This window comes from Phyllobates terribilis, unplaced genomic scaffold, assembly GCF_046119375.1.
Source record: "Phyllobates terribilis strain yellow unplaced genomic scaffold, ASM4611937v1 Scaffold_4__5_contigs__length_816908805, whole genome shotgun sequence".
Classification (NCBI taxonomy): Eukaryota; Metazoa; Chordata; class Amphibia; order Anura; family Dendrobatidae; genus Phyllobates; species Phyllobates terribilis.
Genome location: NW_027362764.1, coordinates 500,331,283 through 500,357,050, shown reverse-complemented (window position 1 = coordinate 500,357,050; position 25,768 = coordinate 500,331,283). Strand labels below are relative to the sequence as shown.

General features: G+C 41.6%; 1 protein-coding gene across 1 annotated transcript in view; it reads right to left on the bottom strand.

Annotated features, from left to right (window-relative positions):
- Window positions 1-25,768, bottom strand: part of GMPR (guanosine monophosphate reductase) — a 171,386-nt gene that overhangs the window by 91,404 nt on the left and 54,214 nt on the right. Inside the window, exon 5 of the mRNA XM_073678800.1 lies at window positions 25,418-25,499. Within this exon, the coding sequence (XP_073534901.1) occupies window positions 25,418-25,499 (82 nt within the window). The remainder of the gene's footprint in view (window positions 1-25,417; window positions 25,500-25,768) is intronic.

Sequence of the window (25,768 nt, the reverse complement as noted above, 5' to 3'; positions counted from 1 at the left end):
TCCAGGAAGCTCTTTACAGAACCAAAAACAGCATTTGTAGTAAAACTGAGCAATACACCATGAGGAGCGGAGAGACTAACTAGGGCTGTGTGTGCTGTATAAATAAACTGGATCTCGGCGTTGGCTGTCTATGAGGAAGTACACACAGCACACTTAATTGGTGGAAAATGCAGGTAACCAAGTCCATGCGAGGCAGAAATCTAAACAAAGGCAGATGTTCATTATATCTTTTTGATGGGACATATTTTAGTGGGGAAAACAATATAAAGAAAGGGCTTCCAAATCAAGTGCAGACTTTTCCATAGAGATAAATCCCAAACAAAACTCAAACCTCAGCTTTGTTTGGAATTTTCCATAACCCCTCATCCATAAGAGGTTTTTGTGCCTGGGGTCTTTGGTGGACAGAATTTGCAGGAGTCTTTAGTCATGGGGATACTCACAGCAATTGTCCTTTTCAATATAGTAAAGGTGGTTAAACATGATAGGTTTGCATTGTCTAGCCACTCTTGGGCATGTTTGTCTGGACATCTTGTTAATTAGTAATCGGAAATAGTCTCATGTCAAATTAACATGACATCTGCCTGTTAATCTAGAAGGTTCTTGATGTGGGTCCTTGACTGTGAGATAGTAGAGAAACAGGTTACTGAAGTGGGTTATCTGCAAAAAAGCTGACATGAAGTCTAGGGCTCAGTGAATACAAGAGGGCTGGGGGTTGAGACTTCTCTCGCCTGGGGAAATGAGTTTCCTCTCTTCATTAGGGCACCAAAGTCCAGTTATGAATATTGTTTGTTTTTTTTGTGAACGACGTAGGTCCTACAGTTATGGGAGATATATTTTTGGCGTTGTGACAAAGTAGTGAACGTAATGCATTTACTTACATCACTGGGTAGTCGCCATGTTTCCTATATATTAAAAGCTAAAATTATAATAGGAAATATATCATTAATATCCCTCGCCTGGGACTTCTAGTTGGGAACTTATTCTGAAAATCCCATAATTATTTGGGACCTAGCCGCATCCCATTGACCAGCAACAATCTGAGGTCATCCAGGGAAGTTATGTGGGTGTAACATTTAGCAGATACAGTTAGGTCCATATATATTTGGACAGAGACAACATTTTTCTAATTTTGGTTCTAGACATTACCACAATGAGTTTTAAACAAAACAATTCAGATGCAGTTGAAGTTCAGACTTTCAGCTTTCATTTGAGGGTATCCACATTAAAATTGGATGAAGGGTTTAGGAGTTTCAGCTCCTTAACATGTGCCATACTGTTTTTAAAGGGACCAAAAGTAATTGGACAATTGACTCCAAGGCTATTTCATGGACAGGTGTGGGCAATCCCTTCGTTATGTCATTCTCAATTAAGCAGATAAAAGGCCTGGAGTTGATTTGAGGTGTGGTGCTTGCATTTGGAAGGTTTTGCTGTGAAGTAAACATGCAGTCAAGGAGCTCTCCATGCAGGTGAAACAAGCCATCCTTAAGCTGCAAAAACAGCTTGCACCGTGCACGGTGCAAGCCACTCATAAGCATCAAGAATAAAAAGGCTAGACTGGACTTTGCTAAAAATCATCTAAAAAAGCCAACACAGTTCTGGAAGAACATTCTTTGGACAGATGAAACAAAGATCAACCTCTACCAGAATGATGGAAAGAGAAAAGTATGGCGAAGGCGTGGTACAGCTCATTATCCAAAGCATACCACATCATCTGTAAAACACGGCGGAGGCAGTGTGATGGCTTGGGCATGCATGGCTGCCAGTGGCACTGGGTCACTAGTGTTTATTGATGATGTGACACAGGACAGAAGCAGCCGAATGAATTCTGATGTATTCAGAGCCATACTGTGTGCTCAGATCCAGCCAAACTGATTGGTCGTCGTTTCATACTACAGATGGACAATGACCCAAAACATAAATCCAAAGCAACCCAGGAGTTTATTAAAGCAAAGAAGTGGAATGTTCTTGAATGCCCAAGTCAGTCACCTGATCTCAACCCAATTGAGCATGCATTTCACTTGTTAAAGACTAAACTTCAGACAGAAAGGCCCACAAACAAACAGCAACTGAAAACCACCGCAGTGAAGGCCTGGCAGAGCATCAAAAAGGAGGAAACACAGCGTCTGGTGATGTCCATGAGTTCAAGACTTCAGGCAGTCATTGCCAACAAAGGGTTTTCAACCAAGTACTAGAAATGAACATTTTATTTACAATTATTTAATCTGTCCAATTACTTTTGGTCCCTTTAAAAACAGTATGGCACATGTTAAGGAGCTGAAACTCCTAAACCCTTCATCCAATTTTAATGTGGATACCCTCAAATGAAAGCTGAAAGTCTGAACTTCAACTGCATCTGAATTGTTTTGTTTAAAATTCATTGTGGTAATTAGAGATGAGCGTTGTTCTACTCGAACTGTTCGCCAATCTCAAATTCGAGCTGTTTTGGGCGGTGTTCGAGCCGTTCGGCGAACACGAACAATTTGAGAAAAATTCGGCTGTTCGAGGTTATGTTCAATAACTGTTCGTGCACCAAAATCATAACTGGATTTTTTCTCAGTAATGATGAAAATTAATGTTAATACGCAGTTTGAGTGTACAGCGGGGTGGGGTGAGGGGCAGGGGATGGATCTCTGCAGGAACAATGAAGATCTCCATTTTTTTTTCTCTTTCCCGCATTTACAGTGGGGAGGTGCAATCTGTCAGCCTATCAGCAGCGCACACACGGAGCGAAGTGCTTTTTTTCACACAAGCAAGGGCATGTGTCATTGGCAGTGTATGTCACATGTCCTTGCCCTATAAGACCAAGCCATTTTCCCCGTCGCCACCATTTTCTCACTGCTGCAGCTGCGTGTTAGACGGCACCGCCTTTGCTGTGTGCGCTATACCTTGTTAATTTCAAGCCAATTTTCGCACAAATATACAGATAGCTTGGGAGTAGGGAATAGTTGTGATTGCAGTCCTTTTAAGGACTAGGTTACAGCATTTCCTACGACTTTTATCAGGGAGGTCTGTGCTCTTAAATAGATCGGTTGTGGGAGTAAAGACTAATTGTAATTGCAGTCCTTTTCAGGACTAGGTTACATGAGTTCCTATCAGTTTTTGCCAGGCAGGTCTGTGCCAGTGCTGTGCAAGTTTTTTTCACAGCATTTGGCTGAATCTAGCAAAGCTAATCCTTTTTGGCCTATTGCAGAGTGTGTTAGTCAGTGGAGTAGCCTATCTGTGTTGCAAGATATACCACCTGTGTATAGAATACCAATTTTTTTACTGCACCTAGTGAAGTAAAATCTTTTGGGCATAGCATCATTCTATTAGTCCATCTATACTGACCTCCATCAGGTTGCAAATTAAAACTAATTTTTATCTGCATCTACAGTACCTCTGAAAAAATATTTGGGCTTCTAGCAGTGTGTGGGACTTGTTCTATTAGTCCATCTATACTGACCTCCATCAGGTTGCAAACTGAATATATTTTTTTCTGCATCTACCTCTGAAAAAATATTGGGCTTCTAGCTGTGTGTGGGTCTTGTTCTATTAATCCATCTATACTGACCTCCATCAGGTTGCAAACTGAATATATTTTTTTCTGCATCTACCTCTGAAAAAATATTTGGCCTTCTAGTAGTGTGTCGGACTTTCTCTATTAGTCCATCTATACTGACCTCCATCAGGTTGCAAACTGAATATAATTTTTTTCTGCATCTAGCTCTGAAAAAATATTTGGCCTTCTAGTAGTGTGTCGGACTTTCTCTATTAGTCCATCTATACTGACCTCCATCAGGTTGCAAATTAAAACGAATTTTTATCTGCATCTACAGTACCTCTGAAAAAATATTTGGGCTTCTAGCAGTGTGTGGGACTTGTTCTATTTGTCCATCTATACTGACCTCCATCAGGTTGCAAACTGAATATATTTTTTTCTGCATCTACCTCTGAAAAAATATTGGGCTTCTAGCTGTGTGTGGGTCTTGTTCTATTAATCCATCTATACTGACCTCCATCAGGTTGCAAACTGAATATAATTTTTTTCTGCATCTAGCTCTGAAAAAATATTTGGCCTTCTAGTAGTGTGTCGGACTTTCTCTATTAGTCCATCTATACTGACCTCCATCAGGTTGCAAATTAAAACTAATTTTTATCTGCATCTACAGTACCTCTGAAAAAATATTTGGGCTTCTAGCTGTGTGTGGGACTTGTTGTATTAGTCCATCTATACTGACCTCCATCAGGTTGCAAACTGAATATATTTTTTTCTGCATCTACCTCTGAAAAAATATTGGGCTTCTAGCTGTGTGTGGGTCTTGTTCTATTAATCCATCTATACTGACCTCCATCAGGTTGCAAACTGAATATATTTTTTTCTGCATCTACCTCTGAAAAAATATTTGGCCTTCTAGTAGTGTGTCGGACTTTCTCTATTAGTCCATCTATACTGACCTCCATCAGGTTGCAAATTAAAACTAATTTTTATCTGCATCTACAGTACCTCTGAAAAAATATTTGGGCTTCTAGCAGTGTGTGGGACTTGTTCTATTAGTCCATCTATACTGACCTCCATCAGGTTGCAAACTGAATATAGTTTTTTCTGCATCTACCTCTGAAAAAATATTGGGCTTCTAGCTGTGTGTGGGTCTTGTTCTATTAATCCATCTATACTGACCTCCATCAGGTTGCAAACTGAATATATTTTTTTCTGCATCTACCTCTGAAAAAATATTTGGCCTTCTAGTAGTGTGTCGGACTTTCTCTATTAGTCCATCTATACTGACCTCCATCAGGTTGCAAACTGAATATAATTTTTTTCTGCATCTAGCTCTGAAAAAATATTTGGCCTTCTAGTAGTGTGTCGGACTTTCTCTATTAGTCCATCTATACTGACCTCCATCAGGTTGCAAATTAAAACGAATTTTTATCTGCATCTACAGTACCTCTGAAAAAATATTTGGGCTTCTAGCAGTGTGTGGGACTTGTTCTATTTGTCCATCTATACTGACCTCCATCAGGTTGCAAACTGAATATATTTTTTTCTGCATCTACCTCTGAAAAAATATTGGGCTTCTAGCTGTGTGTGGGTCTTGTTCTATTAATCCATCTATACTGACCTCCATCAGGTTGCAAACTGAATATAATTTTTTTCTGCATCTAGCTCTGAAAAAATATTTGGCCTTCTAGTAGTGTGTCGGACTTTCTCTATTAGTCCATCTATACTGACCTCCATCAGGTTGCAAATTAAAACTAATTTTTATCTGCATCTACAGTACCTCTGAAAAAATATTTGGGCTTCTAGCTGTGTGTGGGACTTGTTGTATTAGTCCATCTATACTGACCTCCATCAGGTTGCAAACTGAATATATTTTTTTCTGCATCTACCTCTGAAAAAATATTGGGCTTCTAGCTGTGTGTGGGTCTTGTTCTATTAATCCATCTATACTGACCTCCATCAGGTTGCAAACTGAATATATTTTTTTCTGCATCTACCTCTGAAAAAATATTTGGCCTTCTAGTAGTGTGTCGGACTTTCTCTATTAGTCCATCTATACTGACCTCCATCAGGTTGCAAATTAAAACTAATTTTTATCTGCATCTACAGTACCTCTGAAAAAATATTTGGGCTTCTAGCAGTGTGTGGGACTTGTTCTATTAGTCCATCTATACTGACCTCCATCAGGTTGCAAACTGAATATAGTTTTTTCTGCATCTACCTCTGAAAAAATATTGGGCTTCTAGCTGTGTGTGGGTCTTGTTCTATTAATCCATCTATACTGACCTCCATCAGGTTGCAAACTGAATATATTTTTTTCTGCATCTACCTCTGAAAAAATATTTGGCCTTCTAGTAGTGTGTCGGACTTTCTCTATTAGTCCATCTATACTGACCTCCATCAGGTTGCAAACTGAATATAATTTTTTTCTGCATCTAGCTCTGAAAAAATATTTGGCCTTCTAGTAGTGTGTCGGACTTTCTCTATTAGTCCATCTATACTGACCTCCATCAGGTTGCAAATTAAAACTAATTTTTATCTGCATCTACAGTACCTCTGAAAAAATATTTGGGCTTCTAGCAGTGTGTGGGACTTGTTCTATTAGTCCATCTATACTGACCTCCATCAGGTTGCAAACTGAATATATTTTTTTCTGCATCTACCTCTGAAAAAATATTGGGCTTCTAGCTGTGTGTGGGTCTTGTTCTATTAATCCATCTATACTGACCTCCATCAGGTTGCAAACTGAATATAATTTTTTTCTGCATCTAGCTCTGAAAAAATATTTGGACTTCTAGTAGTGTGTCGGACTTTCTCTATTAGTCCATCTATACTGACCTCCATCAGGTTGCAAATTAAAACTAATTTTTATCTGCATCTACAGTACCTCTGAAAAAATATTTGGGCTTCTAGCTGTGTGTGGGACTTGTTGTATTAGTCCATCTATACTGACCTCCATCAGGTTGCAAACTGAATATATTTTTTTCTGCATCTACCTCTGAAAAAATATTTGGCCTTCTAGTAGTGTGTCGGACTTTCTCTATTAGTCCATCTATACTGACCTCCATCAGGTTGCAAATTAAAAATAATTTTTATCTGCATCTACAGTACCTCTGAAAAAATATTTGGGCTTCTAGCTGTGTGCTGGACTTGTTGTATTAGTCCATCTATACTGACCTCCATCAGGTTGCAAACTGAATATATTTTTTTCTGCATCTACCTCTGAAAAAATATTTGGCCTTCTAGTAGTGTGTCGGACTTTCTCTATTAGTCCATCTATACTGACCTCCATCAGGTTGCAAATTAAAACTAATTTTTATCTGCATCTACAGTACCTCTGAAAAAATATTTGGGCTTCTAGCAGTGTGTGGGACTTGTTCTATTAGTCCATCTATACTGACCTCCATCAGGTTGCAAACTGAATATATTTTTTTCTGCATCTACCTCTGAAAAAATATTGGGCTTCTAGCTGTGTGTGGGTCTTGTTCTATTAATCCATCTATACTGACCTCCATCAGGTTGCAAACTGAATATATTTTTTTCTGCATCTACCTCTGAAAAAATATTTGGCCTTCTAGTAGTGTGTCGGACTTTCTCTATTAGTCCATCTATACTGACCTCCATCAGGTTGCAAATTAAAAATAATTTTTATCTGCATCTACAGTACCTCTGAAAAAATATTTGGGCTTCTAGCAGTGTGTGGGACTTGTTCTATTAGTCCATCTATACTGACCTCCATCAGGTTGCAAACTGAATATAGTTTTTTCTGCATCTACCTCTGAAAAAATATTGGGCTTCTAGCAGTGTGTGGGATTTTCTCTATTAGTCCATCTATACTGACCTCCATCAGGTTGCAAACTGAATATATTTTTTTCTGCATCTACCTCTGAAAAAATATTTGGCCTTCTAGTAGTGTGTCGGACTTTCTCTATTAGTCCATCTATACTGACCTCCATCAGGTTGCAAACTGAATATAATTTTTTTCTGCATCTAGCTCTGAAAAAATATTTGGCCTTCTAGTAGTGTGTCGGACTTTCTCTATTAGTCCATCTATACTGACCTCCATCAGGTTGCAAATTAAAACTAATTTTTATCTGCATCTACAGTACCTCTGAAAAAATATTTGGGCTTCTAGCAGTGTGTGGGACTTGTTCTATTAGTCCATCTATACTGACCTCCATCAGGTTGCAAACTGAATATATTTTTTTCTGCATCTACCTCTGAAAAAATATTGGGCTTCTAGCTGTGTGTGGGTCTTGTTCTATTAATCCATCTATACTGACCTCCATCAGGTTGCAAACTGAATATAATTTTTTTCTGCATCTAGCTCTGAAAAAATATTTGGCCTTCTAGTAGTGTGTCGGACTTTCTCTATTAGTCCATCTATACTGACCTCCATCAGGTTGCAAATTAAAACTAATTTTTATCTGCATCTACAGTACCTCTGAAAAAATATTTGGGCTTCTAGCTGTGTGTGGGACTTGTTGTATTAGTCCATCTATACTGACCTCCATCAGGTTGCAAACTGAATATATTTTTTTCTGCATCTACCTCTGAAAAAATATTTGGCCTTCTAGTAGTGTGTCGGACTTTCTCTATTAGTCCATCTATACTGACCTCCATCAGGTTGCAAATTAAAACTAATTTTTATCTGCATCTACAGTACCTCTGAAAAAATATTTGGGCTTCTAGCTGTGTGTGGGACTTGTTGTATTAGTCCATCTATACTGACCTCCATCAGGTTGCAAACTGAATATATTTTTTTCTGCATCTACCTCTGAAAAAATATTGGGCTTCTAGCTGTGTGTGGGTCTTGTTCTATTAATCCATCTATACTGACCTCCATCAGGTTGCAAACTGAATATATTTTTTCTGCATCTACCTCTGAAAAAATATTTGGCCTTCTAGTAGTGTGTCGGACTTTCTCTATTAGTCCATCTATACTGACCTCCATCAGGTTGCAAATTAAAACTAATTTTTATCTGCATCTACAGTACCTCTGAAAAAATATTTGGGCTTCTAGCAGTGTGTGGGACTTGTTCTATTAGTCCATCTATACTGACCTCCATCAGGTTGCAAACTGAATATAGTTTTTTCTGCATCTACCTCTGAAAAAATATTGGGCTTCTAGCTGTGTGTGGGTCTTGTTCTATTAATCCATCTATACTGACCTCCATCAGGTTGCAAACTGAATATATTTTTTTCTGCATCTACCTCTGAAAAAATATTTGGCCTTCTAGTAGTGTGTCGGACTTTCTCTATTAGTCCATCTATACTGACCTCCATCAGGTTGCAAACTGAATATAATTTTTTTCTGCATCTAGCTCTGAAAAAATATTTGGCCTTCTAGTAGTGTGTCGGACTTTCTCTATTAGTCCATCTATACTGACCTCCATCAGGTTGCAAATTAAAACTAATTTTTATCTGCATCTACAGTACCTCTGAAAAAATATTTGGGCTTCTAGCAGTGTGTGGGACTTGTTCTATTAGTCCATCTATACTGACCTCCATCAGGTTGCAAACTGAATATATTTTTTTCTGCATCTACCTCTGAAAAAATATTGGGCTTCTAGCTGTGTGTGGGTCTTGTTCTATTAATCCATCTATACTGACCTCCATCAGGTTGCAAACTGAATATAATTTTTTTCTGCATCTAGCTCTGAAAAAATATTTGGACTTCTATTAGTGTGTCGGACTTTCTCTATTAGTCCATCTATACTGACCTCCATCAGGTTGCAAATTAAAACTAATTTTTATCTGCATCTACAGTACCTCTGAAAAAATATTTGGGCTTCTAGCTGTGTGTGGGACTTGTTGTATTAGTCCATCTATACTGACCTCCATCAGGTTGCAAACTGAATATATTTTTTTCTGCATCTACCTCTGAAAAAATATTTGGCCTTCTAGTAGTGTGTCGGACTTTCTCTATTAGTCCATCTATACTGACCTCCATCAGGTTGCAAATTAAAAATAATTTTTATCTGCATCTACAGTACCTCTGAAAAAATATTTGGGCTTCTAGCTGTGTGCTGGACTTGTTGTATTAGTCCATCTATACTGACCTCCATCAGGTTGCAAACTGAATATATTTTTTTCTGCATCTACCTCTGAAAAAATATTTGGCCTTCTAGTAGTGTGTCGGACTTTCTCTATTAGTCCATCTATACTGACCTCCATCAGGTTGCAAATTAAAACTAATTTTTATCTGCACCTACAGTACCTCTGAAAAAATATTTGGGCTTCTAGCAGTGTGTGGGACTTGTTCTATTAGTCCATCTATACTGACCTCCATCAGGTTGCAAACTGAATATATTTTTTTCTGCATCTACCTCTGAAAAAATATTGGGCTTCTAGCTGTGTGTGGGTCTTGTTCTATTAATCCATCTATACTGACCTCCATCAGGTTGCAAACTGAATATATTTTTTTCTGCATCTACCTCTGAAAAAATATTTGGCCTTCTAGTAGTGTGTCGGACTTTCTCTATTAGTCCATCTATACTGACCTCCATCAGGTTGCAAATTAAAACTAATTTTTATCTGCATCTACAGTACCTCTGAAAAAATATTTGGGCTTCTAGCAGTGTGTGGGACTTGTTCTATTAGTCCATCTATACTGACCTCCATCAGGTTGCAAACTGAATATAGTTTTTTCTGCATCTACCTCTGAAAAAATATTGGGCTTCTAGCAGTGTGTGGGATTTTCTCTATTAGTCCATCTATACTGACCTCCATCAGGTTGCAAACTGAATATATTTTTTTCTGCATCTACCTCTGAAAAAATATTTGGCCTTCTAGTAGTGTGTCGGACTTTCTCTATTAGTCCATCTATACTGACCTCCATCAGGTTGCAAACTGAATATAATTTTTTTCTGCATCTAGCTCTGAAAAAATATTTGGCCTTCTAGTAGTGTGTCGGACTTTCTCTATTAGTCCATCTATACTGACCTCCATCAGGTTGCAAATTAAAACTAATTTTTATCTGCATCTACAGTACCTCTGAAAAAATATTTGGGCTTCTAGCAGTGTGTGGGACTTGTTCTATTAGTCCATCTATACTGACCTCCATCAGGTTGCAAACTGAATATATTTTTTTCTGCATCTACCTCTGAAAAAATATTGGGCTTCTAGCTGTGTGTGGGTCTTGTTCTATTAATCCATCTATACTGACCTCCATCAGGTTGCAAACTGAATATAATTTTTTTCTGCATCTAGCTCTGAAAAAATATTTGGCCTTCTAGTAGTGTGTCGGACTTTCTCTATTAGTCCATCTATACTGACCTCCATCAGGTTGCAAATTAAAACTAATTTTTATCTGCATCTACAGTACCTCTGAAAAAATATTTGGGCTTCTAGCTGTGTGTGGGACTTGTTGTATTAGTCCATCTATACTGACCTCCATCAGGTTGCAAACTGAATATATTTTTTTCTGCATCTACCTCTGAAAAAATATTGGGCTTCTAGCTGTGTGTGGGTCTTGTTCTATTAATCCATCTATACTGACCTCCATCAGGTTGCAAACTGAATATATTTTTTTCTGCATCTACCTCTTAAAAAATATTTGGCCTTCTAGTAGTGTGTCGGACTTTCTCTATTAGTCCATCTATACTGACCTCCATCAGGTTGCAAATTAAAACTAATTTTTATCTGCATCTACAGTACCTCTGAAAAAATATTTGGGCTTCTAGCAGTGTGTGGGACTTGTTCTATTAGTCCATCTATACTGACCTCCATCAGGTTGCAAACTGAATATAGTTTTTTCTGCATCTACCTCTGAAAAAATATTGGGCTTCTAGCTGTGTGTGGGTCTTGTTCTATTAATCCATCTATACTGACCTCCATCAGGTTGCAAACTGAATATATTTTTTTCTGCATCTACCTCTGAAAAAATATTTGGCCTTCTAGTAGTGTGTCGGACTTTCTCTATTAGTCCATCTATACTGACCTCCATCAGGTTGCAAACTGAATATAATTTTTTTCTGCATCTAGCTCTGAAAAAATATTTGGCCTTCTAGTAGTGTGTCGGACTTTCTCTATTAGTCCATCTATACTGACCTCCATCAGGTTGCAAATTAAAACTAATTTTTATCTGCATCTACAGTACCTCTGAAAAAATATTTGGGCTTCTAGCAGTGTGTGGGACTTGTTCTATTAGTCCATCTATACTGACCTCCATCAGGTTGCAAACTGAATATATTTTTTTCTGCATCTACCTCTGAAAAAATATTGGGCTTCTAGCTGTGTGTGGGTCTTGTTCTATTAATCCATCTATACTGACCTCCATCAGGTTGCAAACTGAATATAATTTTTTTCTGCATCTAGCTCTGAAAAAATATTTGGACTTCTAGTAGTGTGTCGGACTTTCTCTATTAGTCCATCTATACTGACCTCCATCAGGTTGCAAATTAAAACTAATTTTTATCTGCATCTACAGTACCTCTGAAAAAATATTTGGGCTTCTAGCTGTGTGTGGGACTTGTTGTATTAGTCCATCTATACTGACCTCCATCAGGTTGCAAACTGAATATATTTTTTTCTGCATCTACCTCTGAAAAAATATTTGGCCTTCTAGTAGTGTGTCGGACTTTCTCTATTAGTCCATCTATACTGACCTCCATCAGGTTGCAAATTAAAAATAATTTTTATCTGCATCTACAGTACCTCTGAAAAAATATTTGGGCTTCTAGCTGTGTGCTGGACTTGTTGTATTAGTCCATCTATACTGACCTCCATCAGGTTGCAAACTGAATATATTTTTTTCTGCATCTACCTCTGAAAAAATATTTGGCCTTCTAGTAGTGTGTCGGACTTTCTCTATTAGTCCATCTATACTGACCTCCATCAGGTTGCAAATTAAAACTAATTTTTATCTGCATCTACAGTACCTCTGAAAAAATATTTGGGCTTCTAGCAGTGTGTGGGACTTGTTCTATTAGTCCATCTATACTGACCTCCATCAGGTTGCAAACTGAATATATTTTTTTCTGCATCTACCTCTGAAAAAATATTGGGCTTCTAGCTGTGTGTGGGTCTTGTTCTATTAATCCATCTATACTGACCTCCATCAGGTTGCAAACTGAATATATTTTTTTCTGCATCTACCTCTGAAAAAATATTTGGCCTTCTAGTAGTGTGTCGGACTTTCTCTATTAGTCCATCTATACTGACCTCCATCAGGTTGCAAATTAAAACTAATTTTTATCTGCATCTACAGTACCTCTGAAAAAATATTTGGGCTTCTAGCAGTGTGTGGGACTTGTTCTATTAGTCCATCTATACTGACCTCCATCAGGTTGCAAACTGAATATAGTTTTTTCTGCATCTACCTCTGAAAAAATATTGGGCTTCTAGCAGTGTGTGGGATTTTCTCTATTAGTCCATCTATACTGACCTCCATCAGGTTGCAAACTGAATATATTTTTTTCTGCATCTACCTCTGAAAAAATATTTGGCCTTCTAGTAGTGTGTCGGACTTTCTCTATTAGTCCATCTATACTGACCTCCATCAGGTTGCAAACTGAATATAATTTTTTTCTGCATCTAGCTCTGAAAAAATATTTGGCCTTCTAGTAGTGTGTCGGACTTTCTCTATTAGTCCATCTATACTGACCTCCATCAGGTTGCAAATTAAAACTAATTTTTATCTGCATCTACAGTACCTCTGAAAAAATATTTGGGCTTCTAGCAGTGTGTGGGACTTGTTCTATTAGTCCATCTATACTGACCTCCATCAGGTTGCAAACTGAATATATTTTTTTCTGCATCTACCTCTGAAAAAATATTGGGCTTCTAGCTGTGTGTGGGTCTTGTTCTATTAATCCATCTATACTGACCTCCATCAGGTTGCAAACTGAATATAATTTTTTTCTGCATCTAGCTCTGAAAAAATATTTGGCCTTCTAGTAGTGTGTCTGACTTTCTCTATTAGTCCATCTATACTGACCTCCATCAGGTTGCAAATTAAAACTAATTTTTATCTGCATCTACAGTACCTCTGAAAAAATATTTGGGCTTCTAGCTGTGTGTGGGACTTGTTGTATTAGTCCATCTATACTGACCTCCATCAGGTTGCAAACTGAATATATTTTTTTCTGCATCTACCTCTGAAAAAATATTTGGCCTTCTAGTAGTGTGTCGGACTTTCTCTATTAGTCCATCTATACTGACCTCCATCAGGTTGCAAATTAAAAATAATTTTTATCTGCATCTACAGTACCTCTGAAAAAATATTTGGGCTTCTAGCTGTGTGCGGAACTTGTTGTATTAGTCCATCTATACTGACCTCCATCAGGTTGCAAACTGAATATATTTTTTTCTGCATCTACCTCTGAAAAAATATTTGGCCTTCTAGTAGTGTGTCGGACTTTCTCTATTAGTCCATCTATACTGACCTCCATCAGGTTGCAAATTAAAACTAATTTTTATCTGCATCTACAGTGCCTCTGAAAAAATATTTGGGCTTCTAGCAGTGTGTGGGACTTGTTCTATTAGTCCATCTATACTGACCTCCATCAGGTTGCAAACTGAATATAGTTTTTTCTGCATCTACCTCTGAAAAAATATTGGGCTTCTAGCTGTGTGTGGGTCTTGTTCTATTAATCCATCTATACTGACCTCCATCAGGTTGCAAACTGAATATATTTTTTTCTGCATCTACCTCTGAAAAAATATTTGGCCTTCTAGTAGTGTGTCGGACTTTCTCTATTAGTCCATCTATACTGACCTCCATCAGGTTGCAAATTCAAAATAATTTTTTTCTGCATCTAACCCAGCCAATAGTTTTGGCCTAATACCACAGTTTGGCCACTCAGCTCTGCTCGGTTACCATCCATTGTTTTTTTGTGCAAACAACTCCAGAGTTGTGAATTAGTTAACCACCAAAATGAGTGGAAAAAGGCCTGCTGCTGGTGGAAAGGGGAATAGGCGTGTTGGGAAGGGGAAAAAAGGTTGTGTCCGTGGGGTAGGTGTTAAAGCAACAGTAACATCTGCAGAAGAAAGACCATCTTCCAGCCAAACTAAAATGTCTACTTCTTTTAGCGGACAATGTGATAAGATCCCTTTCTTACGGCCACGCCAATCGCTACAAATTCCAGATGAGGCACAAAAACAGCAGGTGCTTCAACGGATATCAAGTGCTCCTTTAAGTGGGCTCTCCTCCACATCAACTTCAACATCACAAATACTCCAGTCCTCAAAGGTGTCACCCAAATCGCACTTGCTTCCTCACAGCTCCCAAATCTCCAGCTGCCCGTCTGAGTATGAGGTAGAACAGATGGTTGAGTCTGCAGAGCTGTTTACTCATACTATAGCCTGGGAATCAGAGGTCGACTCCAGCGCTTCTGTGAATCCAGACGAGGAAATGATCTGCACTGATGCCCAGAATCTTTATGAGTCGGATCCAGGACCAGACGCAGAAGGTTCTGACCATAATGTAGACCCTCATTCCCAAACTGTAACTCCTGTTGGTGGAGACAATGAGGAAGACGATGATAAGACTCAAATACCTGATTGGAGCGACAACTTTAGTTTTTTGTCAGGGCAGGAACAGGTTGGCTCTGAGGACGACGGGTGTGATAACGCACAGGGTGATGATGATGAGGTCGGAGATCCCACTTACTGTCAACCCACAGTCAGCCAAGAGATGAGGTCAGCAGAGGAGGTGGAGGAAGATGCTAGTGACGACGAGGTCAGGTTGCGCCTTCCTGGACAGAGACGTAGTACTGGAAGCACGTCAACAACTGCATCCTCAAACACAACTCTGCCTCTCACCACAAGTCGTGGTGGCTCTTCAGGTCACATGGGTGCTAAGCCTTGCATAGCCTGGGCATTTTTTCAGATCGATAAAGATGACCCAACTCGTGTTATCTGTAACATTTGTCAGCAAAAGCTAAGTAGAGGCCAAAAAATACATAGTTTGAGTACTTCATGCATGAACCGGCACATGGACATGAAGCATAAGTTGCAGTGGGAAGCTCAGTGTGCTACAATGCGGCCTAGCCGGCCGGGCCAACCACCGTCTGCCATATCTTGTGCATCCGCGGCCTCTTCATCCTCTGTGACTGGGGGGACAGCAGTCACACCTGTTTTGGGGTGCAGACCTGCCACCTCTTTACCCGCAACAGCCAGCGTGATTGGCAGGTCATCATTTTCTTTGGAGGTGGTAACACCAGCTGGTGTTGAGCGCTGTCCGACATCGATAGCACCACCTTTGGATGAAGGCAACCTAACATGTCCGCCTGCATCTTCCTCACAGACCGGCAGTTTGCCGGGGACACCCCTATCAACCCCGTCTAAGCACAATAGCCAGCCCTCGGTCCCTCAGATGTGGACAAGTAAAAGACCATTTCCTCCTAGCCATGAGAAAGCTAAGAGGTTGAATTTCACCATCTGCAAGCTCTTGGCTACAGAAATGCTGCCTTTCCGCCTGGTGGACACAGAGGATTTTCTGAGACCTTATGTCCGTCGCAGTGCCCCAGTACCAGATGCCCAGTCGGCACTACTTCTCAAAGAAAGGTGTGCCTGCGCTCCACCAGCATGTCGCACACAACATCACCGCTTCTTTGAGAAACTCTGTGTGTGACAGGGTGCATTTCACCACAGACACTTGGACGAGTAGGCATGGACAGGGGCGTTACATGTCGCTGACTGGGCACTGGGTAACTATGGTGACAGCAGGACAAGGGGCTGCTGTCCAAGTCTTGCCGTCCCCACGAGTTGTGCGTCAATCCTCTTTATGTCAAAGTTCCTCCACTGCTTCTGCCTCCTCAACCTCCTCTCGGTCTTCCACCTGCACCCAAAGCCTGTCTGGTCATGCCACAAGCTTTCTAACTGCGCAGAAGGGATCCTGCACACCTCCTTACTATGCTGGCAGTAGGGCTCAACGTCATCAGGCGGTTTTTACATTGAAATGTCTGGGAAATGTGAGTCACACAGCTGAGGAGTTGTGGTCAGCTCTGGAGAACCAATTTCATGAATGGTTGTCTCCACTGGACCTGAAACCAGGGAAGGCCGTGTGCGACAATGCTGCAAACCTGGGTGCGGCCCTTCGCCGGGGCAATGTCACACACGTGCCTTGTATGGCTCACGTGTTGAACCTGGTTGTCCAGCAATTTTTAGCCCACTATCCCAGACTAGATGGCCTTCTGCAGAGGGCACGGTCGCTGTGTGCTCACTTCCGCCGTTCGCATCCCGCAGCTCAGCGACTTACATCTCTACAGAAGTCGTTGGGCCTGCCACTTCACCGGCTAAAATGCGATGTGCCTACCCGGTGGAATTCAACTCTGCACATGTTGCAGCGACTGTGGCAGCACCGACAAGCCCTGGTGCAATACGTTCTGACGTATAGCCTGGGCCAACGAGATTCAGAGGTGGGGCAAATCACGCTGGAGGAGTGGTCTCAGATCAGGGACCTATGCACCCTTCTGCACAGTTTTGAAATGGCGACGAAGATGTTTAGTGCTGACGATGCCATTATCAGCATGACTATTCCGGTGATTTACATGCTGGAGCACATGTTAAACAGAATTCGGAGTCAGGTGGTGGCACAAGAGGAGGTGGAGGAAGTAGAGGAGGAGGAGTTGTATGCGGAAGGGCTAACATCTGCAAGGTCCAGAAGGTCGGCAGCACCAAGGCGGCAGGCATGTGAGGGTGGGGGAGATGGTTTTACCAGGGCGCATGGTAGCAGCCAAACTAGTGAGGAAGGTGCAGGAGCCCAGGAAGAAGTGGAGGACGAACTGATGGAAGACTCATCAGATGAGGGAGACCTTGATCACATTTCTGTTGTGCGAGGTTGGGGGGAGAGGACAGAGGAAGGAAGCATGATTGTTACCTCGCCACCAACACAACAGGGACTTGGTGCTCCTGGATGCGCAACACACATGAGTGCCTTCTTGCTGCACTACCTGCAACATGACCCTCGAATTGTGAGAATTAGAAATAATCCTGACTACTGGGTTGCCACACTGTTAGATCCCCGGTACAAAAGTAAATTTGCAGAAATTATTCCTGCCATAGAAAGGGATGCACGCATGCAGGAGTATCAGCAGAGACTGTTGCAGAATCTTACATGTGCTTTTCCACAAAATACCAGTGGTGCACGTAGTGAATCTCACAGTTCCAACTTGCCAACCATGGGACCGTCAAGTGTTCAGCACTCAAACCGTAACAGAACCACAGTATCTGCTGGTAACATCAATTTTGCGGAATCATTTCACCACTTTTTTAGCCCATCCTTTGCAAGGCCACAGGAGACAAGAAGTCTGACACATAGTCAACGCCTAGAGACGATGGTACAGGAGTATCTCCAAGTAAACATTGAAGCCACGACTGTGTCACTGGACCCTTGCTCTTTTTGGGCTTCCAATCTGGATAAATGGCCGGAGCTAGCCACTTACGCCTTGGAGATCTTGTCATGCCCCGCAGCCAGCGTTCTGTCTGAACGTGTGTTCAGCGCTGCTGGTGGTGTGCTGACAGATAAGCGCACGCGGCTCTCCACTGATAATGTAGACAGACTCACGTTCATAAAGATGAACAAATCATGGATCCGAAACGACTTTTCTACCCCTGTGTCATCCTGGGGAGAGTAAAAGCTTGATGATTGGTTAAAATCACCCTACCAAACGTTTTAAGCTTTCAAATTACTAATCATGTTTATCTGTATCTTGACTGGAAAATAATTTGGGCTTTGTAGCAGTGTGCAGCACTGATCCTATTAGGCCATCTATAATAAGCTCCACCAGATTTAAAATTAAAAATAATTTTTAGCTGCATCTAGCCCGGAAAATAATTTTGGGGCTCCGAGATGCGCAAGACACATAAGTGCCTTCTTGCTGCACTACCTGCAGCATGACCCTCATATTGTCAGAATTCGAAGTAATCATGACTACTGGGTTGCCACACTCTTAGATCCCCCAAACTTTTCGATCAACCTTTTCATTTTAATAAAGACCAAAAAAATGGTCATTTTTGAAATTATAAGCATTAGCAGGTTGTTAGAAACTGAAATCAAACAGTTTTCAACTCAAAACTTTATTCTAGGTGATGTTACATTTTCACATAGGACCCCTTGTTCGAAAGGAGCTTCTGAACTCTCTCGTCCATTGAATTTGTCAGGTTTTGGATGGTTTCTGCTTCAATTGTTTTGCATGAGGACAGAATACCCTCCCAGAGCTGTTGCTTAGATGTGAACTGCCTCCCGCCATCATAGACACTCCTTTTAATGATGCTCCAAAGGTTCTGAATGGGGTAGAGGTCAGGGGAGCATGGGGGTCACACCATAAGTTTGTCCCCTTTTATGCCCATATCAGCCAGAGATGCAGATGTTTTATGTGCAGCATGAGATGGTGCATTATCATGCAGAAAAATGATCTTGCTGTGAAATACACGGTTCTTCTTCTTGAACCATGGCAGGAAGTGCTGTTTGAGAAAATCCACATACATTATGGAGTTCATCTTTAGCGCCTTCAGGGATCCTAAAGGGGCCGACAATCTCTCTCCCCATGATTCCAGCCCAAAACATTACTCCACCTCCTCCTTGTTGGCGCTGTAGCCGTGTTTGCGTGGGGTGTCCATCAACCAGCCATCCTCCACTCCATCCATCTGGACCATCGAGCGCTGCACGGCACTCATCCGTGAACAAAACAGTTTTGAAATCAGTCTTCATGTAATGTTTGGCCCACTGGAGCCGTTTCTGCTTGTGTGAAGTGGATAGAGGAGGTCGACAGGATGGCGTATGCACAGCTGCAAACCTCTGAAGGACCCTGCATCTTGTTGTTCGGGGGACGTTGGAGGCACAAGCAGCTTCAAAAACTTGTCTGCTGCTATGACAAGGCTTTTTTGCCGCTGCTCTTTCAACCTGACGTAATTGCCTGTAGGAAAGAGTCCTCAATTTGCCCTTATCAGCACGCACACGTGTGTACTGTGAATCAGCTACATACTTCTTGATTGCCAAGACACTTCATCCTGATCATCGCACAATGTTGATTGTAGTCATGCCTTGACCTAAACACTCCACAATTTGTTGCTTCTCAGCAGCCGACACATCCTTTTTCTTTCCCATTTTGGCAGAAAATGTAGGCTGCTTAATAATGTGAGAGAGCCTTCTTAAGTAGTCTTGCCTTTCATTGGACACACCTGCCAAACTAATTAGCACAGGTGTCTGCAATTGCTTACAGTGATATAAAGAGCCCTGACACACATCACCATCAATGAGTTTAACTGACAAACAAACAAATTCTTCCCTTATCACTCCTAAACACTTTTTGCATAATAATTTGGAACGCAGTGTACATGTGCTTTTCCACAAAACACCAGCGGTTCACGTAGTGAATCTTACAGTTCTAACTTGCCAATCGTGGTCTGTATGGAATTGTTCAATAAAGGGCCCAAAATTAAGATAACATAGATGGGAGAGGTCTCTATGAATAGGAATTCCTAAGTATTTGATACCCTGTGAGGGCCAGGCAAAGGGAAAGTTGGACTGGATGGAATCCTATATGGATTTGGGGAGGGAGACATCGAGGGCCTCAGACTTCGCTGCATTGATTTTAAAATTTTACCATGTAACAAAGTGATCTATTTCAGCCATAACAGCATGGATGGATATATGTGACTGAGTGATATATACTAGGACATCATCAGCAAATAGAGAGCACTTGTACTCGGTGCCTCCCACCTCAATCCACCTAATATTGGGGTTATGGCGAATTGATGAGAGCAGGTGCTCCGTCACTAGGATGTATAAGAGAGGGGACAGAGGACATCCCTGCCTTGTCCCATTGGTGATTGTGAAAGGTGATGAAAATGTTCTGACGCACCCCCTGGGCCTTGGGACACCCGGAGCCGGACCCTTTTTGGTGGATGCTGGTGGTTGTAGTCTTCGTGGCGGCGACCCGGTTCCGTGGCTCAGGGCGGTCAAACCAGTGGCGGAACTATTTATGTGGTTTTGATGTTTAAATGTCCGACTACGCCACCCGTGGATTGCGGTCAGAGTGAACCGCCGCTACAGGGCAGACCGCTGAGGCTGGTGTTGTGGGTGCAGCAGAGCGTAGCATAACTCCCCACGGGAGGAGTATAGCCTCAGGGCAGTGTATGCGGAGGATGGGGGTGATGGTGCAGGGTAGCAGCAGTAACGACACGGAGTCAGTGATGCAGTCCAGGGCCTTTACTCACAGTTCTTATTATCCAGACCACGTCTGCAGGTAACGGCTGCCCACGTCGTACTGTGCTCACCAGGTGAGGGGCTCAGACAACTCCCAGATAACTTTGGAGCACTTCACAGGACCCCCTTTGTGTGTCCTTTGTCTGGCCTTTCTTACCAACACTTCTGTCCGGCTGCCTCGGGCCTCCTCTTGGTAAACTTGGCGCCAGTTTCCCTGACCCTATGTGGTGCCTTCCTAGCGGGTGTAGCGAGGGGCTGCGCCACATAAAATGTCAGAGCCTCCGGTTTCTAGCTGAGGGTCGTTTCCTGCCTCCACTAGTTCGGGGACCGGTCTCCCCCCTTGGCCTGACCCCTCCACGCAGGTGGATTCGGGCGTGCGGTGGCGACTCGCCCGTCCGCACCCCTGGGATCCCTTCATTCCTCGTTCCTGGAGCCTTCTCCGCTCCTCTTCCTTCCTTCTCCCTCTTCCAGGCCTGGGCCTCTGTTACTAGGCCCGCCTCCGGAGCAGAGCTCATGCAGAGCCCCTGCTCCCTGCCACTTCTGCTCAGACTTCTCTGCACTGAACTAAGATGGTGCCCACCTTTTATACTCCCTTCTCAATGCACCCAGGAACTGCTTCCTCCCTGCTCCTGCACTACAGGGTTCCCCTTCCTCAGTGTTCCCTCCCCCCACTCCAGCCAGGGACAGGGACTGTCGTGCCCATCTCAGGGGCATATTGGTCGCCCTGCCCCACGGCAATGTGGTGTAATGCATGCAGGTGTCGGGTCCTGATCCACACTCCATCCTTACCTGAGAGTGAGATATCACACCTCTGGGTGAGGTGCAATACGTCTGTAGCAACCGAGCCCTCAGGGTGCTACAGTTCCATTTATCTTCAGCCTAGGTGACGTATTGCGATACAGGGCCGTGATTTTGGCTATAAAAGGGTCCCCTAGACCCCTACCCCAAGCTTTTTAAGAGAATCATATATGGCGTGCCAGGAGACTCTATGGAATGCTTTCTCAGCATCCAACGAGAGCATCTAATTACAAATTTTTAACTGCATCTAGCCCAGGAAATACTTTGTGCCTAGTAGCAGTGTCTGCTAGTCAGCGGATTATCCCGGCTGTTAAGCAAGCTACACCACCTGTAGTTTAGACACTTAATTTTTTCAAAGGAAATGCTTCGGGACCATGGGATACTCAGTGAAGAGCATCAGGAGGCACCCCAAGGCATAGGGGCTGGGACTGGCAGTAGGATGCCTTGCGGTGGACAGCCGAGCTCGATCCTTATAAAAGCTTTTTAACTGCAGCAGCTTTAGTGGACGCTACTGGAGCTGGAATTACGCGGCTGCTGGCATGAGACTTGCCCTCCAATAGATCCTTGTAAATGGATTTAAAGTGTATTCATTCAAATTAGAGAGACAATTTAAATTAAAAAGCTTAGAGCTGCCTCCACCACAGGGGGGCTCGCTCGACCCACCAGCGGACAGGCACCAGTATTGGGAGAGGGGGGCTGGCCATCAGGGTTCACCGCGGCTCTGGCACAAACCCGGCGACACGGAGGTGGCACAGGCAGGAGCGGACTGGCCGTGTCGGCTTCTCACTTTTTGGATTTTAGAAGGGCATGACATGCCTATATCTGTGTCTCCCCCTCCTTTTACTCCTCCACCTCTTTTATTTTCGCATGACTATATGTACTTGTCACTTTTCCATGTGTTAGTTGTGTCTTCTGAGCAGTTTGTCAGCTTTTGGACACCTTTGAAGGTGTTTTCTATGTGTTTCTATGTGTTTTTGTTTGCCTGCCATTGGTTTTAACGGTGTTCGAAGGTGTTCGACGAACAGTTCGACGAACAGTTCGGCGAACACACGGGTGTTCGACGAACCGAACCGAACTCGAACACTACGGGGGTGGCTCAACACTAGTGGTAATGTCTAGAACCAAAATTAGAAAAACGTTGTCTCTGTCCAAATATATATGGACCTAACTGTAAATAGAGATTTTTAATTCTAATCATTGTCACTCCTGGAAGACACAGTTTGTTGTGGTTTTGAAGCATTTTACTAAACACAGGTTTAGTACTTTTCTTTTGTTATCCCTTTTTATTTTATGTAATTGTATATGCTGTATTATTTTGTCCCCTTTTTTAATATCTTATGTATATTTTTATAAATACTGCCTAATTTCCAGGATTAAATATATTAAAATGAATAGCTTTTTCTTGGGTTAATGCGGAGCTTGACAGTGACCGTACAGGGATATGTATATATTATATTCCATACGTTGAAATCGAATGTATATATACTATATATACTATATAATCACTGTGAGTTCCCCAATAACTGGCTTAGTAGTGAAAGCAGTCATGTCCTCGTCTATCCATTGTCAGTCAATTTCGTAATTGTCCTGATGATTGGGGGCAGTGGAGTGCTGTTCATGACAAATTGGTAACCTCAGGGGGATATCTGAGACATCTCCCGTCTGGTTCCCCTGACAAATGCAATAACAGATACATAAATTGTTTTTCAGCTCTGGACTTGAGCCTTCATCAGATGAGCATTGACAATGAGATGGGAGTACTCGATAGTAGGTGTAGGCTGGGAATCTTCGACAGCTATGCAGGTTGCAGATTCAAGATGTGCAGCTGGTAAAATCTTAGTGCTTTTCTATGGAACTCAGGGGGTTGTGTGCCAAAGGATGTATGGAAAATTAAAGTCTAAATGTTATATATTAGTCTTCATACAGCACATGTCAAAAATAGTATGTATCGTTTTCTTTGCTATTATTGGAATGTGCACATTATAAATTCAAACTGAAGACAGCAAGACCAGTAAGGCATGCATGTGGAAATGTGGAGTAAAGAGGCACGTGTAAAACAAAACAGAATATGTAGTAAACCATATATTTCTCAAAATACTCCTTTTAACTCTGATGACAGCTTTACAAACCCTTGGCATTTACTCAAGCTTCATCAGGTACTAGTCACCAGTAATGGTTTCCAATGAACATGTATGCCTCTTCAACAGCTAATTTGTGGTACCACATGCCTTCAGAAAGTGTTTGTAGTCATTAGATGTGTTTTGCAGAGGCAGTGCTAATACACTGTTCCATAGAGTGCTGAGCCCTATTCCACAACTGTTCTGAGCCAGAAAAAGGCAAGAAACTCTCAACTAAATAAAGAGAAATGACGGTCCATAATTACGGTACTTTAATACATGAAGATCAGTTAATCTGGAAAATTGCTAGAACCTTGAAGATATGCTCAAGTACAGTCATGAAAACTATCAATTAATATGATGAAACTGTCCCTCATGAGGGCCATTCCAGGAAAGGAAGACCAAGAACTACCACTGCTGCAGAGAATACGTTCATCAGATTTACCAGCCCCAGAAACCGCAAATTGACAGCACCTCAGATAACAGCCCTTAAAAATTATGCACAGACATCAAGTAGCAGACACATCTCAACATTAAGTGTCCAGACGAGACTGCAGGCCTTTATGATTGAATTCCTGCAAAGAAGCCACTCCTGAGGACCACAAACAAAAAACACAGACTTGTTTGGACCAAGCAACACAAGAACTGGACATTACATCAGTGGAAATCAAAATTGAGGTTTGATGAGGAAAAGTTTGAGATTTTTGGTACCAACCACCATGTCTTTGTGAGATGCAAAAATAATGAACAAATGGGCACTTTAATGCAGGCACTGCATGTGTGGTGCCCACAGTGAAGCTTGGAGGGGAAAGTGTGATGATGTGGAGGCGCTTTACTGGTGGTGACACTGTTGGTGATTTATTCAAAATTTAAGGCACATTTATCCAGCATTGCTACCACAGCATTCTTTAATGACATACCATCACATGTGGTTTACACTTAGTGGGACCATCATTTGTGTTGCAACGTGACAATGACCCAAAACTCAACTCCAGGCTATATAAACTATGTAAGGGCTGTGTGACTAAAAATGAGAGGGATGGAGTGCTGTCAGATGATATAGCCTTCATAATTTCCCAACTTCAACCCAATTGAGATGGTTTAGGATGAGTTGGACTGCAGAGTGAATGCAAAGCTGCCAACATATATTCAGCACCTCTAGGAACTTCTTCAAGATTGTTAAAAAGCCATGCCAGGTGACTACCTGATGAAGCTGCTCGAGACAATGCCAAATGTAAAGTTGTCATCAGAGTACAACAGAAGTACCTTGAGGAATCTAAGGTTTACAACATATTCTCACTTGTTTCACATGTGTTTCTTTACTCCTTGTTTCCATATGTGTTCCTTCCTGGTTTTGCTGCCTTTAATATGAATTTGCAATGTGCACGTTCCAATCAGAACAAGGAGAACCACTGTATTAACAGGTGTGTCCAAACTTTTGACCGATACAGTGTGCACAGAAACTCAAATGTTATGACTTTGGCACTAATGTACCTTCATTGAGCATTCAGTAAGCATCTGTGCACACTGTTATGAATGTAAAATAGACTAATAAATATAATCTAAGCTTACATTTTCATATTTGATTTGTCTTTTACCACCTTGGCCAAAATGAAAAGCATAAAAATGTCAGAAGCGACGCAAAGTAGATCCTGAAGCCCAGTACTTGCATCCTATCACTTTATTTGCTTTAACAATCCCACAGAATATAACAATACTGTAAAGATTACTAGGAGTTATATATTACTATTGATTCGTATCAGCACCTTTAAACATTGTAATGAACTGTAGGGTATTGCGGTATAATTATGTGAATTGAATGTAAAGAATCATGAAAATGACAAAAAAATTATTTGCATTTGAACTTGCCTGGTCCAATGCCAACTTTTATTATGTCCGCTCCTGAAAGAATGAGCTCCTCCACCATTTCCCCTGTAACCACATTTCCAGCCTATAAAATATTAACACATTGAAAATATAAATAGAATTACAGATTACAATGCTCTTTACTCTATAAAAGGTGCTGCACATAATTCCTGGTGTAGAGAAAAAGTCAAGGATTAGAAAAATGTACTTTTTCAAAAATGATCTTGCCAACTGCGATACAAAAGGAGACATCTACATGTCTAGGTGCCCCTTACGGGAACAGTCTAGATCTCACAGACATACAGTAGGACTTCAGAAATCAAGACTAGCCTTTGCTTCATGTCTAAAACATCA